General features: G+C 43.1%; 1 protein-coding gene across 2 annotated transcripts; it reads right to left on the reverse strand.

Moving 5' to 3' along the window:
• Window positions 1-3,476: 3,476 nt before the first annotated feature.
• On the reverse strand, window positions 3,477-16,159 carry LYSMD2 (LysM domain containing 2; the record flags this gene model as incomplete). Of its 2 annotated transcripts, none has more annotated exons than XM_082648846.1 (3): window positions 3,477-3,851; window positions 5,108-5,436; window positions 15,887-16,159. In XM_082648846.1, the coding sequence occupies 3 exons, from the start codon at window positions 16,157-16,159 to the stop codon at window positions 3,809-3,811; spliced, it is 645 nt and encodes a 214-aa protein (XP_082504972.1). In that variant the 3' UTR covers window positions 3,477-3,808. The 2 variants fall into 2 exon arrangements, with proteins under 2 accessions (XP_082504972.1, XP_082504973.1); XM_082648847.1 differs by lacking the exon at window positions 15,887-16,159 and adding an exon at window positions 15,027-15,070.
• Between the last annotated feature and the right edge of the window lie 397 nt (window positions 16,160-16,556).

The raw sequence follows: 16,556 nt of genomic DNA on the forward strand, positions 1-16,556 counted from the left end.
GTTATTTTGACCCAAGGATTATTAGAAAGTGCTGAATTTACAGTAGTTAATCTGTTAGAAGTGGTTAAAACATAGCTTTCTTGCCATAAAACTATCCAAAAAGTAAAGTTGTATGTAAGCTGAGATTTTGTATATAGAATCCTTATTTCCTTATAGATATACATTTTATAAGCAGATCTATGTTGCTTTGGAAAAGCCTGTAATGGACTGAACTTAAAACTGAACCCTCATCCCACTGTGTCACACATATAAGCACCCCCTGAAGAATTAGGGGGTTCTGTTTTCAAGGCATGCCGGGTACCAAAGCACCTCGTAGGATATCTCTGTTATAAGATGTCATTTCCATACCTCTTTCCTTTTGGGAGTTTAAATAAATTCACATTTCCTCATAGCCTCTATAGCTTAAAGTACAGCCATCTGCTTTTTTGCCTGCTCCTGCTGGCTCTTTATCAGGCCCAATGGCACAGAAAGGAACCTGAAAAATGGGCATAGGATTTGCTGGATTTATTAACAATTCCCCCCCACTCTCAACATTTTCTATTAGTGAGTTTTCAGACATTGAGTTTTTCTCTTAAGAGGGATACTACCTATGTACTTTCCAAGACAAGTGAGGTCATAAACGCTACATAAAGCAAGATAAAAATTGATGCCAGGTCTGAGTTATCTAAACGGAATTTGATCCAAGCCAAGGTTTCTCAACAGAGAGCAAGAGGGCCAGGAAGTAGGGTAGATATAGAGATAAAAATCATTCCTTCCCCTGTGAACCAAAGCTGGTAGACGAGTTCCCCTAGAGGACAAGGTTAAAGAATGTCAGATCCCTGCAACCCCTCTTCCTCAGCCACCACCACCAACACAGTCCTGGAAACAACACACAGTGACCCAAGGTCCTCCGGAAATGTTAATGCTTTGAAAATGTATTATTCAGTATAAATTAAGTACATAAATATTTTTCTACACATTTCAGTTGAAAATCATAAAAATAACTTAATACTATGTATATCAGCTGGCACTACTTCAGATGGCTTCTGACACCTGTCTTGAACGTCTCTACCTCATATTCAGTTTTTGGTGAGGACCGGGGAACATACAGGAAAGCTACAAGAGGCTGTTTTCACAGGGAGGAGACCACTGCTGCTCTTCCCTACTCTCTCTAGAATTGCAAAAACAAAAACCACAGCCTGACACACACAGAAACAAAACTCAGTATGTTCTAGAGAAGCCAATACACGTTGGTGAATGGTGAGAGGGAACTAAAAACGTCTTTGCCGGAACTATACTTGCCAAAGCACAATGAGTCAGACTGTTTGCATGAGTCATCTTTGATAACATGGCTGACTCGACTTCATCATGGCCTGTAGTCCAAACACGCTGCTTCTGCATTACAGAGAATTAGATGATTATGACTCAAGCATTTTATCCATTCACTTTTCTATAGTTTATCAAAATATGCAGTATTTTTAAAAATAAGACATTTACTAAGGGAGTTCATTGTAGCTTTCAGAGCACATTGACATTCCTTAGCTCCTACTAATAAGCAGGACAGAGGGAGCTCTTCAGTCCTGTTTCATACATGAGGTTCACAAAAAGAGCACTGGGGGCTTCCCTGGTGGCGCAGTGGTTGAGAGTCTGCCTGCCGATGCAGGGGACGCGGGTTCGTGCCCCGGTCCGGGAAGATCCCACATGCCGCGGAGCGGCTGGGCCCGTGAGCCATAGCCGCTGAGCCTGCGCGTCCGGAGCCGGTGCTCCACAACGGGAGAGGCCACAACAGTGAGAGGCCCGCGTACCACAAAAAAAAAAAAAAAAAAAGAGCACTGGACATGCTCAAACTCTGATGGCCAAGAAGTGGTAAAGCCAGGATTAGAACCCAGGTGCTTGTCTTAGTTCCCTCCTCCACAGCACTTCCGTGTGCAAGGCAGCGACTAAAGAACTCTAGTCCAGGACGTTTCAACTGTGGTCTCAGTGAAATCAGTTTTTAGTAACTTGAAGATGAGGGAAGAGATGTTTTGGCTAGGAATTGCTAAGAGAGACCTTAGGCAAAAATAAAAGATTCAGAAAAATGTTTTTGAGATTGTGGTCTTCATTTCAAATTTGAACTTATGTCTTTTGGATAGTGTTTTTGGATTTGTGTCTTTTGCATTACTCTCAAATTTCAGATTATTTTATGTTAAATAGCATAAAAACTATTAACATTAAAAAAAAAATCCCTGGACTTTTTTTTAGAGACCTTGACCTTTTCTTACATACACAACTGTTTCCCTTCCTTTATTTTTTTCTTTTAGCTTTCTGCTTTTCCAACGACCTCCCCATAGTTCAGGTAGCGATGGATACAAGAAAATAGCAAAGCATGACAAGGAGATCACCCTATAGCAAAGATGATAATAACGTTAGGAAAAAGAAACATGAGAAATAAAAACAGAGGTTATCATGAGAAAAAATAATGAGGAAAAAACCCCAAAATACAAGGGATTGTGGACGTTATGAACAAACAAGAAATTCAAGACATGGGCAAACAGCTACTGTTTTCCCATTCATGTCCCTGTTAGTCTCAAGGGGTGGATATATGCAGTTCTGGTTCAACAAGTTCTGCTGCACCAACATCTAAGGGCACTTGTTTCCTGCTTAATGGAAGACTTGGAGGAGCAAGGCAGGGAGAAGATAATGAGGAAAAAGAAAAGGGAGAAGAGAAGGGAAACAAGGTCCTTCTTGCCCCACAGAACGCAGACTCCTTTTGGGATGTTGGTGAGGGATAAATACAAGGAATTTTTGTGGAAGCTTAAAGATTTATTTAACCTGATACTTGAATAGAAATGGAGATCAAAAAAATTTAATTGCAAATAATACATTTCTTAAACTTTACTGCTGTAACCTGTACATATAAAAAACTAAGACAAATTATGTGAATAAAAACCTAACCCTTCAATTCAAATGAGCATTTGACTGTAAAATGCTGTAAAACATTCTATAAAGTGACTTATCAATGAAATCTAAGCTAAAATTCACCAGTGTGTCCAGTCATGGTGTTTTTTACTTCTTCTTTTGATATACTCCATATTTTCACTATATCTGAAACACACCAAGTCAGATATTATTTAAATGCAAAGGTTACTAGTAATTGCAATGTATTTGCTTTTAGATTATTGAAACCTTTTTCAAAACTACAGTAATAATAATAAAGACCATTAAAGTAGAGGAGAAGCTGTCACCATTTAAAACTATAATTTAAAAATCAATTTAATATTCCCATTTGTTGAAAAAAACTGAAGACTAAAATATGAAAACATAGTTTATTTTCTCATTCAGACTTCTGGAGTTTATTTTTACAAAATAGCAGACAAAATTTGTTTCTTTATAGTAATACAGAATATGTAATACATATCGAAATATATATATATATAGCACTTAAGTTATAAACACATAGCAAAATCAGCATCACTTAAACAGCAACCATGTTTTTCACATAATTAGGATTTCTCAGGAAATAAACATTTTTACCTTGAATATGTAAACAGTCTTTGTGGCTTTATGTCAACTAGTATTTACAAAAGCTAGTCTAAAAACTACCACCGCTTGCAAAAGTGATGAGCTTTAAGATACAATTTTGCTGTCATGCCATAATAAAGACTGAAAATCATAGAAAGCCAGAGGGAGCTAGTCACTTCATTGCAATTGCTGTAGGTGGAACTACTTAATTGTGATTTAAAGATGTATGCTATGAGAATCCAAAAGGGATGCTTTTGAATCATCAGTTGTTGGTTCCTTTATGATCTAACCATCTCTTAACCCAGGTTAGATTGTGTCCCCTGATCATCTAACTGTGATAGAGGGAAGCTGCAAAGAGACTTTCTTCATCTCTGAAAAAAAGAAACACAGCATAAATCAGTGTTTAAAAACTGTACTCAGAAAACTAACACACATATTCATTATACAACTTAATATCCACTTGCCAAAGAAGGGCAGGAGTTATATCAACTTATAATATCATGCATGCCTTGAAAGTTGTACAAAATGCAAACACTCACTAAGGAATATTTCATTGTCCCCATTTTACTGGTGTCTCAGTTATTGGAATAAAGAATGGTACTTGTTATATATTTGTATTTGTTTATATTATATAAGTTTATATTAAATTATAAATTAATTATATTCATATTTATATTTGTCTATATTTTTAATATTCTACCTCTTTCTCAAAAGGGTTTGAGGTACCTACAACAAAAGGCATACATATACTATGAATAAAATAGAAATTAAAAATCACGACTAAGGAAAGGAGAAGGATACAAATATATTAACCATCAGCAATATTGTAGTAGGTGAACTGAGGACCAGTTTTGGCTGCAAGCTTCCTGGTAGCCAGGGCAAAAAAGAAAACACAATAGGCTGTGCCATTCTTGGAATGATAAAGGAAGAAGGAAACCAATTCTATAGGAGAGAGAAAGTTTTGCCCTAGTACCAAATTAAAGAACAAAGAAAAAAAGCTCACATGAGATCTTATATAGGAAACACCTGGTAACAAGTAATAACTGTCTTTGGCAAGTTTTATAAAGAACAGTATTTTACAAGTAATCTATAGGGCACTGCTTCCTCTGATGGTGTCAACTAGATGTCTACTTGGATGCTCTCCAGAACTACTAGCTGGACAGTTATGCTATTAAAGCAAAGAAGTAAACTTTTTATACGAAGTAACAAAAACAAAAGCATTGCAACAGATAAAGCTTTATGCAGAATGCAGTAGCTCTGTTTAGACTTTATACATTAAAAATGCCTGTCTAGGGCTTCCCTGGTGGCGCAGTGTGAGAGTCCGCCTGCCGATGCAGGGGACACGGGTTTGTGCCCCGGTCCGGGAAGATCCCACATGCTGCAGAGCGGCTGGGCCCGTGAGCCATGGCCACTGAGCCTGAGCGTCCGGAGCCTGTGCTCCGCAACGGGAGAGGCCGCGGCAGTGAGAGGCCCGCGTACCGCAAAAAAAAAAAAAAAAAAAAAAAAAAAGCCCGTCTAGAATTAAAATCTAGCTTTTAAAGCAAAAAAAGAAAAGAGAATTTGACCAAGCAAGGACATCTTAAGAGTAGTTTGTTCAGCCTCTGACATTTTTCCAGCATATTTTTACCTGCTCTCTTCCTTCAGTTTCTTGGCTGCCTGTGTTGATAACTTAATCTGCAAGTCCAGCCTTTGCAGGAAATCTCTGGCTGACACTTCCTCGGGCTGCATGGGCTGAGCATCAGATTCTTGAGGACTGGGAGAGGAAAGGTCTTCCCCAGCCGCTACCAGGTCTTCTTCATGAGAAAAACTATCAACTGTTTCATTTTCTGGAGAATCTATTGAGTTAAGTCCATTAAACAGCAAAGGCTTCTCTGATATAACTGGGATGTTCAAAGTTTTCTTCAGAAATATACAATCATTGGTAAACAGTTTATTTGCCCTTTTAATCTGCTCCATCTAAAATATTTTAAAAAAGCAACAGAGTTACATATAAATAAATCCAAGAGTAGGGTTTATTATACAACACAAAATAAAAATATTCATAAGCAAAATGTGTGCAATGCTATCTCTGGATCTGAAATTCTTAATTCGGGGTTAGTCACCTCTCCAGATACCCCCAGTTATTTCAAGAGGTGCCAGAAAATTCTCTTTCACAATTTTATAAGAAGAAAGACTAGTTTTTCCCCTGCTATATTATTTCCCCTACAAGGCAGCTTTTACCAAGCAGCCTTAAATCCCTGAAGTTAAAAAATGTAGACTATTTAGCACTTATTTAATACACTTCAATCCTATTTTAACATTTCTATTATCTAATTTAAAAAAACAAAATTCTTAGTGCTGTGATTTTCCTTATGGAGTGCTTCCCATCTCTAGAATTGTGTTTGGTAAATTTAATGGATACAGGAGGTGGTAAAGAAAAAAGTACAACGAGAATTAGGAAGAATGGTGTAGGCTGGGGCTGCAGTCATTAAGAAAGCCCTCACGGAGAAGGTGGGGTTCTGATTTTGATTCTTTTGACTTTAGATGGACCTTGAAGAATGGGTAGAAGTGGGACAGGTAAGGAAAACAGGTAGGGAGCACTTTACATAGAGTATCTTATTTTTTCTACCTTACAGATTAGGTATCTGAAGATCCACTTTTCAAATAAAAGAAACAAAACTCATGGAGGTTATGTACCATGGAATCATCATACAAGTAGCAGATGAAGAAGACAGAATTTAATACAGGTTTCAAAACTTCAAACTCTTTCATACCCTGTGAATGCCTCCAAACCAAAGAAATGGGGATAGCAGGTAGGGGTGAAAGGGGGAATGGAATTTACGTATGTTACCTCATTTAACTTTGCTAACAGAACTGCAAGCTAGATATTATCACCTCCTTTTTACAGATGAAGAAAGGGAGACTCAAGGGAGTTAAGTGGCATGCCTAAGTCCACAAATGTGGGTAAGTGCAGACAGGACTCTTGCAGAGCTGTCGGAGAAATACCTACCCTCATGTTCATCACACCCGACTATCATGCATCTGCAGACTTCTCCACCCAACTAGCCTGGGAACTCGCACCATGCTAGGTTCTTTACATGCACTGTACCATCTAATTTTCTTGTGAGGTATTGTCACCAAGACAGCTTGGTACAACAGCTAAGCACACAGGCTTGGGAATGTGACAGAGCTAATTTCAAATCCCAGCTCCACCAACACGAACTGTCTGAACATAAGCGTGTTACTTCTCTCATTGAGCCTATTTCCTCATGTGTAAGACAGGTATCATCTAGCCTTCACAGGGTTGTTGGAAGGATTAAATGAGAGTTTATACATGTATATGCATAGAGGATATGGATGTACGTGTAAAGATACAGGTGTGAAAGGGAGAGACAATTTAGCAGTAAATGGTACTTACTGTCCATTTTCCCATGAAGAAATTAAGGCACACAAGAGATGACTGATTTGACCAAGTGCATATGGCTCCGCAACTGTATGAGCCAGAATTTCCGTCTGACTCTAAAGTCCATATGTACAACACCAAGATTAAAGTGCATGACTAATGGAACCCAATTCTGGGATCCTTTAATGCCAAATCGACTGAGTGAAAAAATTAGATTTCCACTTCAAAGAGCCTGAAAAAATAATGGTTGAATAAGATGGGCCCTGCTCCTCCTGCTTTCTAGCTATAAGGTGAATCCACACAAATAGTACATTCAATGCTTTCTTTTTTCATTTAAAGATACTACTTTAAAGTATCTTTTGTGTAGGGTGGTCTTTTATGTTCTAGTTTCTAGTTAAAAGAGAGAAGGCAAGGGTGAGAAAGAACATGAATAGGCAGGTACACTTTTAGAGACAGAATTAACATCTAAAAATCCTAAGTGTCTCTGGTCTAGTTTAGGCTTAGATGTGAGCAAATTAAAGAACTTGAAAACTTACCCATAGCAGGTTCAGGTATATCCTAATCTGCCTTTAGTACCTCTTGTTTTCACCACCTAGCATCCACGCCCTCCATCTCCCTTAGTATAAGGGCTTCCAGGGGCACTGAGTCCTCCCCTGGCTCCAGGATGAGCACATGACTCATTCCTGCCCCTTGAAGCATCACAGTGCCCCGGCTCCTGAAAGGTCACAGTCCCGTCTCGGAACAGTTCAGAGATGCAAGGAGACTTCTGCTGAGTCTGGGAGGTGAAGGACCTCTATTTTTTCTGTGAGAAAGAGACGGGCCTGGAGCTGCTGGCAGCCATCCTTCCACCACAAGGAACCTAACAACAATGCCACCTTGAAGGAGAGCGATCAGACCTCTGAATCAAAGCCTGAAGCCAGAATACCCTCGCACCCTTCAGTCCCAGTAATGAGCCAGTAAATGCCACTCTGTTTTGTTTTTATTGCTTAGGCCAACTTGAGTTTTCTGTCACTTGTAAATGAAAGAACCCTCACTGGTACAGTACCCTTGAAATACTTATTGACAGGGGCCTACAACTGCTAACAGACACTGTTTCCTGGGAATAATGATGGAAGACAGAAACAGCCAGGAACACCGGGATCTGACTGCTGAAGCTGGGCTGGGAACATCAGCCATTAACTGTGAATTCCCTCAGGTCAAGACCGGTTATTTCTAGAGCCTCCCAGGTTTAACAAAGATCTTATGCACACTAAGTGCTTAGGATGGATGGATTAATTAATTAATAAATAGTTAATACAGGTCAGAGAAACAGGCATAAAAGATGAACCCAGAGAAGTAACCAGGAAGGGGTGGTAAGTTATCTGTTTTGTTGGTTATTCTCCCTTTAAACCCACCCTCACCTCCCAATCCATCCCCCAGTCTTCTTGAACTTGTTCTAACTGCAGGAGGCTGACCTCTTCAGAACTGCACTCCCCAAACCCCCTTGTTCTTGGAATTCCAGTCAGTGTTCCCAAGGAAGTCACCAGCAGAACAACCACACCATGACTCTGGTGCCTGCATCCCTCTACAGCAGAGCTCCTACCAGGCAGCCCCTTGTCCACTCTTCCCGTTCTCCTCGGTGTCGGGTACCCCACTCCTTCCCCTGGCCCTCAGGCCTAGGGGTAATGTCTCCCTGCTGTTGCTGGTCTCGGGTGCTGCATCATCCCTTCCTGGTCCTCTTAATCCTATTCACACTTCTGTAAATGTCCCTGCATTAAACCCTCTCTGGCCACACCCTTGGAGTGCGCTAAATGTATTCTGTGGGGACCCTGATACATCCATCACTCAGAGCAAGACAGGCCATCATAGCCAGGCAAGGGGCCGAAGACAGGAAGCACAAGACAAATGGACTGAGTAAAAGGCTGTGTGTAGTCAGGGAGTCCACAGGGAGTGAAGGGCAGGGCTCTCCTAGCTCTCATGCATGCCATTCTACCATTGATTCACCAATAGAACTGCCTCTTTTAACAAGTCTATGAGCTTCCCAATGTCAGGAACTGCTTCTTCTCCATCTCAGCATTGCCAGCAAGCATTTAAGGTGTATGTTGACCATTATGGTCTAGACTCTAAGATGACACATGGTTGCCAGCATCAAGGACATCAGGGATGTCCAGACATAGTTAGCATCAAGGTGGGAACCAATCTAAGGATGGGCAGATTTGAAACTGAAGGTGAAAACAGATAAAAGAGGTTAATATAAGGTAGTACTTAGAAACAAGGGCTCTGGGGCCATACTTTCCAGGTTCAAATCCTGGCTTTACCACTTTCTAATCATCCCCTATGTCTATTTTCTTTTCTGTAAAGTAAGGAAAATAGTACTTTCCACACAATATGATTATTATGAGAATTAAATGAGTTAATTCATGTAAAACACTTAGAACAATGCATGGCACACAAAAATGTTAGCAACTATCATTAAACTTGGTTAAAAGTGAGAAAACAAGTAAGGGCAGATCCTAACATGTATTCAGCAAATAAGGAGGAAGTAGGTAGGAATTTTCTCTCCATAAAAAATATTTCTGGGCTTCCCTGGTGGTGCAGTGGTTGAGAGTCCGCCTGCCGATGCAGGGGACGACACGGGTTCGAGCCCCGGTCCGGGAGGATCCCACATGCCACGGAGTGGCTGGGCCCGTGAGCCATGGCCACTGGGCCTGCGCGTCCAGAGCCTGTGCTCCGCAGCAGGAGAGGCCACAACAGTGAGAGGCCCGCGTACCGCAAAAAAAGAAAAAAAAAATTCTCCCACAAAGTAAAAACATGTAAGAAAATTTCATATAAATAAGCCCAGATGAATAACATAATATACTGTCACTGCCCTGAGGTCTGAGCGTTTTTTTTTCATAAGGTATTTAATTTGATCTTAACTTGTTCTCCTTTACAACCATAGGCTCCAAACTCTATTACCAGTAGTGAAGTTAAGGAATGAAACCAGCTACACAAAAAGCCAGGGGAAAAAAAAAAAAAAGGAGTCCTTCCAGAAAGAGTAGTTACAAGGCCCCAGAGCAGGAAAAAGTGGTGTGGCTGAAATAGGGAGTAATGAGCAAGCTGCAGGCCACTCATATAATAAATAAAATTTGGATTTTACTTTAAATGTGATGGGAAACCATTGGAGGGTAAAGGAAGGGAGTGACATGATTTGAATATCACTCCAGCAGCTTTATGGAAAATGGATTGGTAAGAAAGAGGCATTAGTGGAAACAGGAAGCTCAGTTATGGAAGAAACTGCAATAGCACAGATAAGAAATATAAATAATCCCAAACAGTGAAATGATATTTTAATTTGCTTTGGAATGTTTTATGCTTTTATCTGAACTTGGATGGGTCTAATGTTCTGGGAATTTCACCTCACATTAAACTAAGAAAAGTCATGATCCAATACAAGGAAGAGCTGAAAAACTCTACAGCTTTACCACCTGCCCTCTGTTCAATATCTCCTACTACCCAGTGAACGCTGAGAATAGAAAGTGTGACCTTTTCAAAGTGACGCAGAACTACCCTCAGTTTCTTGAGAGCAAATGACTAGTGGGGGAGATACAGCAACCAAATGCTTTCATTTTAAAACTGTCTCCTAATCAGGATGGAGTAGCATGATTCAGTGAAATTTACCATCTGCTTGCTAAGAAACAATTTATGGAATAATCAAGTAAGAGCTGACAGGATGGCCACAAGGTCTACCCTGGTGAAATCAGGTAGAACAAATACCATCAACAACTTGTTTAAAATGATTCCACTGTAAATACATTTGTAAAGGTGAATTCACTGGGGAGGGAACTCACAAAACATCCCTGCCCCCAAGTTATCTCAACAGCTGCTGTTGGGCATGATCAAGAACTCTCCCCAAAGGCTACTTTCCATCAGCTTCATTAGGCCACCTGCCTAACTGGGAATGCAACATTCAAAGCTTCTTTTTCTTCCTCTCCAGTCCTTAAAAAAAGACAAACTGTTCTGAAAACATTTCAGGACCCATGATAACTAACATTTACACAGCACTGTGTTTGCTTATGGAATATTTCCATATACACACAACTCTCAGTTGATTATTATCATCATTATAGAGGAAAAGACTTAAACATTAAAGCATTCTCTCAAGATCATGTTCTAGTAAGTGCTGGATTCAACCTCCTCACTCCGCTGTCTCCTATTAAGTGCTAGGTGTTGGTGGCTATCAGCCTCCTCCATTGCCAGGTGCTAATAATAAGGGAAAGGATTTTTTCTTCTCCATGCTATCTCAGAAGAATATATGAGATCCCATTTATGAAATGTCCAGAAAAGGCAAATCTATAGATTAGAAAGCTGATTCATGGTTATCTGGGACAATAGAAGAGAATGGGGAGTAAGGGATCTTTTCGGGGTGATGGAACTGTTCTAAAACTGGATTGTGGTGAGGGTTGCACAACTCTGTAAATTTACTAAAAGTCCTTGAATTGTACACTTAAGATGGGTGAATTTTGTAATATGTAAATTATGTATCAATAAAGCTGTTTTTAAACAAAGAATGCATGAGAATCTATTAAAACCTAAAACTACTAAGGGCTACTTTACCATACTTCTTACAACAGGTGGCACTATTTAGTTATGGTTCTCTTCCCTTTGACCAGCAAAGGTCAACAATTTCCAGCAAGAGCAGGAGCTAAAGTTATAAACACAAAAGTTTTATATACACTTATATTTCTAACTCACCGCACTTGTTCCCCCTAAAATGATAATCATTTCACCTTTTCTCAGCAAGGTGACATCTGATAGGAGAAGTGTGAAGAAGCAAGTGGGCTTAGCAGCTCATTGGAGGAGAAAGAGAAGACCCCGGGAATAAAATTGGATAGGAAATGACTCAGGATATGGGGGGCAATGGTCTGGAGAGGGTAGAGGACAGGGAAGTTTCCAGGGGGTAACAAAAAGATGAAGAAAAAGTTTGTGAAAATAACAGTTTCCCTCACTGCCTCTCACCCACTTTCAGTTTATATACAGGGCTTCCTAACAAAAAGTTCACAGCAGCTGCCTGGAGCTGGTCAGTTCCCTCCAGAGGCTTGCCTCCAACTGAAAGGAGCTGGGATCACCACAAAAGACTGGGTTGGGGGAGGAGACTTAATGTCTCAGTGGAGATGAGCAAAGCCCAGGAAATTCCAGCCCAAGCAAGTCTGTGTCTGAGATTTGAATTACACTGAATAGTTTCTCAATTGATCCCCAGCAGTTTCAGTTTCTCTCTGTGAGGTCTTCCACCGCCATACCATTTGAAATTGCAGCTACCTCCAGCAGCCCTGTCTCCTTTCCCTGATTAATTTTTTTTTCATTTTGCTTATCAACACCTGATATATAACATATTTTGTTTACTTACTAACTGTCTCCACTGACTAAAATATAAGCTCCATGAGGGCATGGATTTTTATTTATTCACTAAGGTATCACCAGAAAGGTAGAAGCTGGGAAAAAAGAGGAAAGAAAAATCAGATGAATGATAAACACTGTTGAGAAAACAAAACAGGAAAGGGGGGAGGGGCACTGGGATGAGGGAGGGTTGCAGTATGACATGGAGTGGTCAGGAAGGCCTCAGGGAGGAGACTTTTATGCAGACTTGAAGGCAGTGAGGGAGCAAGTCACACAGCCAATATCAGCTACGTGATTTGTAGGTCCCAGAGAAAAGTGAAAATGTGGGGCATTTGTTCACAAATTATTAAAAATGTCAACAGTAACAGCAGAGCATTAAGTGCAGGGCTCTTCTCGACATGGGGCCTATGTGACTACACAGGTCCCACATCTGCACGTACCTGTGGCCCTGCATGCAGCTGTCAGGGAAAGTGTTCCCAACAGATGGATGGAACAGCAAGGGCAAAGACCCCAAGAAGGGACAGCATTGGGAAAGAGCAAAGAGACCCTGCTTGTAAAACAGGAACATTCCTGGGCTCCTTTACTGGATATTCTGATCCAGCAGGTTCAAGGTAGGCTCTAAATTGCCAACATCTCATCACCTACTCCTTTAAACACTAATTTAAATACAATGTGGGTGGGACTGCCCTGGTGGTCTAGTGGTTGGGACTCTGAGCTTCCACAGCAGGTGGTGTGGGTTGGATCCCTGGGGCTGGGAGGGGGGACTAGTATCCCCATGCCGCGCAGCCAAAAAAAAAAAAAACCAAAAACAGTCTAAATACGATGTGGGTGATCTTGGCAGTCAATATTAGAAACTTAACTCACTCAACTTCTCTCTGTTCAGTCGGGGAATGAAAAAAACCTTTCTGCCTTTTTAACTTCCACCTGAAATATAAATTTCAATGAGTAAATCCGATTAATGTCTGTAGTTAATATCTGCAAGAATATCAGTTCACTGTTATGGTGATTATCTTCACTTTCACTAGTTCTATAGAACCAGTGGAAAGAGTCTCTAACAATTTCATCAACTAGAGTTCAGGGTCCAAAGTAAATGAGAACCAGTGATTCTCAACCAACAGTGAGTGCTTCTCAGGGAATATCTGGCTATTTCTGGATGGGGGGGAGGGGGGCAGTGCTACTGCTATCTAGTGGGCAGAGGCCAGAGATGCTGCTAAACATCCTACAATGCACAGAACAGCCCCCCAAGACAAAGGATTATCCAGTCCATAGTATCAATAGGGCTGCAGTTGAGAAACCCTGAAACAGACTGTCTGCGGCTACAGATTATAGTTCCCAATTCATTACACTTGAGCTTAACATCTTAAAATCAAGTCTTTATAAAGGTAATGAAAAACCTGATTTATGCTTTAATGAAAAGGGATAAATTTATAAGTAACAGGATCTACATCAGTGAAAACAGGAATTAGAAAGCATTTGATCAGGACTTACCTGATGGCGCAGTGGTTAAGAATCCGCCTGCCAATGCAGGCGACACAGGTCTGGGAAGATCCCACATGCCACAGAGCAACTAAGCCCCTGTGCCACAACTACTAAGCCTGTGCTCTAGAGCTACTGAGCCTGCACTCTAGAGCCTTCGAGCCACAACTACTGAGTCTGTGAGCCACAACTACTGAAGCCTGCACGCCTAGAGCCTGTGCTCCGCAACAAGAGAAGCCACCACAGTGAGAAACCCGAGCACTGCAACGAAGCATAGCTCCCACTCGCCACAACTAGAGAAAGCCCGCACTCAGCAATGAAGAAACAACGCAGCCAAAAATAAATTAAATAAATAAATTTATCTTTTAAAAAAAGAAAGAAAGCATTTGATCAAAGGTGGAGAACCGCAGTGAGCAGATGTTCAGGAGCTCTGAGCAACCCAAATGAAGTCATGGAGGGCAGTGGGATGCAGAGAGATTGCTGTGGGTAGGGACCAGGGAAACAACACTTCTCTGGGTATCATGGATTCCTAGGTGCAGTCAGCCTAGCCTAGTAGATAAGATGCACAGAAACCAGACAGAAAAGACCTCCCTTCTTCAGTAATCAAGATGCTAAGAGAGCTCTTGATAAGACTAGGATAAAAGTAAGGATGGAGGGCTTCCCTGGTGGCGCAGTGGTTGAGAGTCCGCCTGCCGATGCAGGAGACACGGGTTCGTGCCCCAGTCCGGGAAGACCCACATGCCGCGGACCAGCTAGGCCCGTGAGCCACGGCCGCTGAGCCTGCGCGTCCAGAGCGTGTGCTCCGCAACGGGAGAGGCCACAACAGTGAGAGGCCCATGTACCGCAAAAAAAAAATAAATAGATAAGGATGGAAATCAGAAGTAATACCTAGGGCCAAGCAAATGCTTTGTCACTGTGATGATTCAAGCTGGTCTCAATGAATAAGCATACTTGGAAAATATCCTTACCTCTCATCCACCTTCACATCTGTAAAAAGGAGATTAATTACACCTATCTCCAAGACTTACTAGGAAAATCAAACTGAATAAGAACAAGATGAAACAAGACAAATGCAATGCCTGGCACACAACAGGCATTCAGCAGAAAGAGTAGCTGCTGATACTTCCCAACGCTGCTTTCCTCTGGCTCTGACTCAAACCAGGCCCCATGAATGCAAATACAAGAATTGAAGTTCTATGTTCACTTTTAGAAACTCCCAAGAGGGCGGAATAGGACTAACCATGGCATGAAGTCTCCAGTACATGCCTGCACAGCAAGATCCCTGCTCTCAAAATGTTGAAAGGATAGAAGGACCCGCCAGGTAAACACATACCAGCATGGGTGTGCAAAGGAGATGACTCAGTCTCTGTCACTGGTGAAGGGCCAGAAGGAGTTTCACTTAAAGAGAACGATAAAGATAAGATCACCTTTCTTCCCATTGCTGTCTAGGGTGCTTCAGGAAGGAACATTGAAAACTGATATAGAGCTCAAATGTAAAAAGACCATCACATAGTTCAGAGTTAATTATAAGTAATTTTAATGAAACAATATGTTCCCTCAGCTTTCCATGTTCTTCCCAGAGGTGTAATGCAATAGGCCCAAGACACACACACTTATAAATTTATAATAAACACAGCTCTGCAGCTCACCTAGACCACATTCTTGGCCGCTGCTTAGCGACAGGAGTCACATTCACAGTTGCCAGTGAGCCCAGGGGTGTAATTTCACTTCTAAATAAAGAAGCATAATCAATAGAAACAGAACCATCCTGCGGGAACAACTGTACCCTTCCTGACTCATCACAGCGATTGTTTACCCAGAAAACAAAATTCTCTGCCCAAGTCCGCACCTCAGTTCGGCTTTCAGGAAATATATAGCAGTACGACCGGGACTCAAAATCGGGCGAATTTGGCTCCCAGGGTGCCAACGCCCTGGTCCTCTTTGACCTTCCTTCCTCACGCGGCAGATCCGGTCTGAGTACAGGCAGCACATCGAGAACTGGATGCACCCACCCGGGGAGGGAGCCTTGGCGGCCCGCCCCTCTGGCTGCAGGACAGGCTCTGGCGACCGTAGCTGTCCCGGCAGCGCGCGCTGGGCAAGCGCTCGGGGCCGAGCCGCCAGGAGACGTCTGGCTACCTCCCCTACGCCCCGATACTCGCTGCGCCCCCGCCCGCAGCCACCAGCACTGCTCACCGAGACTCCGTACTTGAGCGCGATGCCCTGCAGCGTGTCGCCGGGGCGCACCCGATGCTCCACATGGCGCTCGATGACGCCGGCGCCCAGCGGCGCCCGCACGCTGGCCGTGCTGCCGTACGAGCGGGTCTTGGTGCGCGCCAGGCTCAGCGACAGCTCGGCCTCCTCGGCCTCGGAGAGCGAGCGCGACGGTGGCGGCGGCGAGGGGGCCGAGGACCGGGGCGTGCGGGGTCCGGCTGCCCGCAGGGACCGCTCGGGCGAGGAATCAGCCATGGGTCCTGCGGAGGCCGCCAGGTCGGGAAGCTCGCCAAGAGGGCGGCGCCTCGTCCGCCGCCGCCTCCTCTTCCTCCTCACAGGGGCTGCGGAAGGCCGTTCCGCGGGGACGGCGGGCTGGAGGCCGCGGCGGAAAGCTGCGGACCGGCCATGGTGGGCACCTGCTCCTACGCGTTCCGCCTTCCCCAGCGCACCTGCAGGGAGGAGAGCGAAACGAGCTCCAGCTGCTGCCCCGCCGACGCCCCGGCTCCACCCTGCGCGCCGAGACCCGGCTGGCCCTGCGGTGCGAGGAGCGGGGCGCTCTAAGGCCCCTCGCCGTGGAGCTTCTGGGCCCCATCCCTAGGCGCCCTCGGCCCCGGAGGCAACCCCGCGCCGGGCCGACGCAGCCTGGTTAAAG

The sequence above is a fragment of the Grampus griseus genome, assembly GCF_964374135.1.
Source record: "Grampus griseus genome assembly, chromosome: 2".
NCBI lineage: Eukaryota > Metazoa > Chordata > Mammalia > Artiodactyla > Delphinidae > Grampus > Grampus griseus.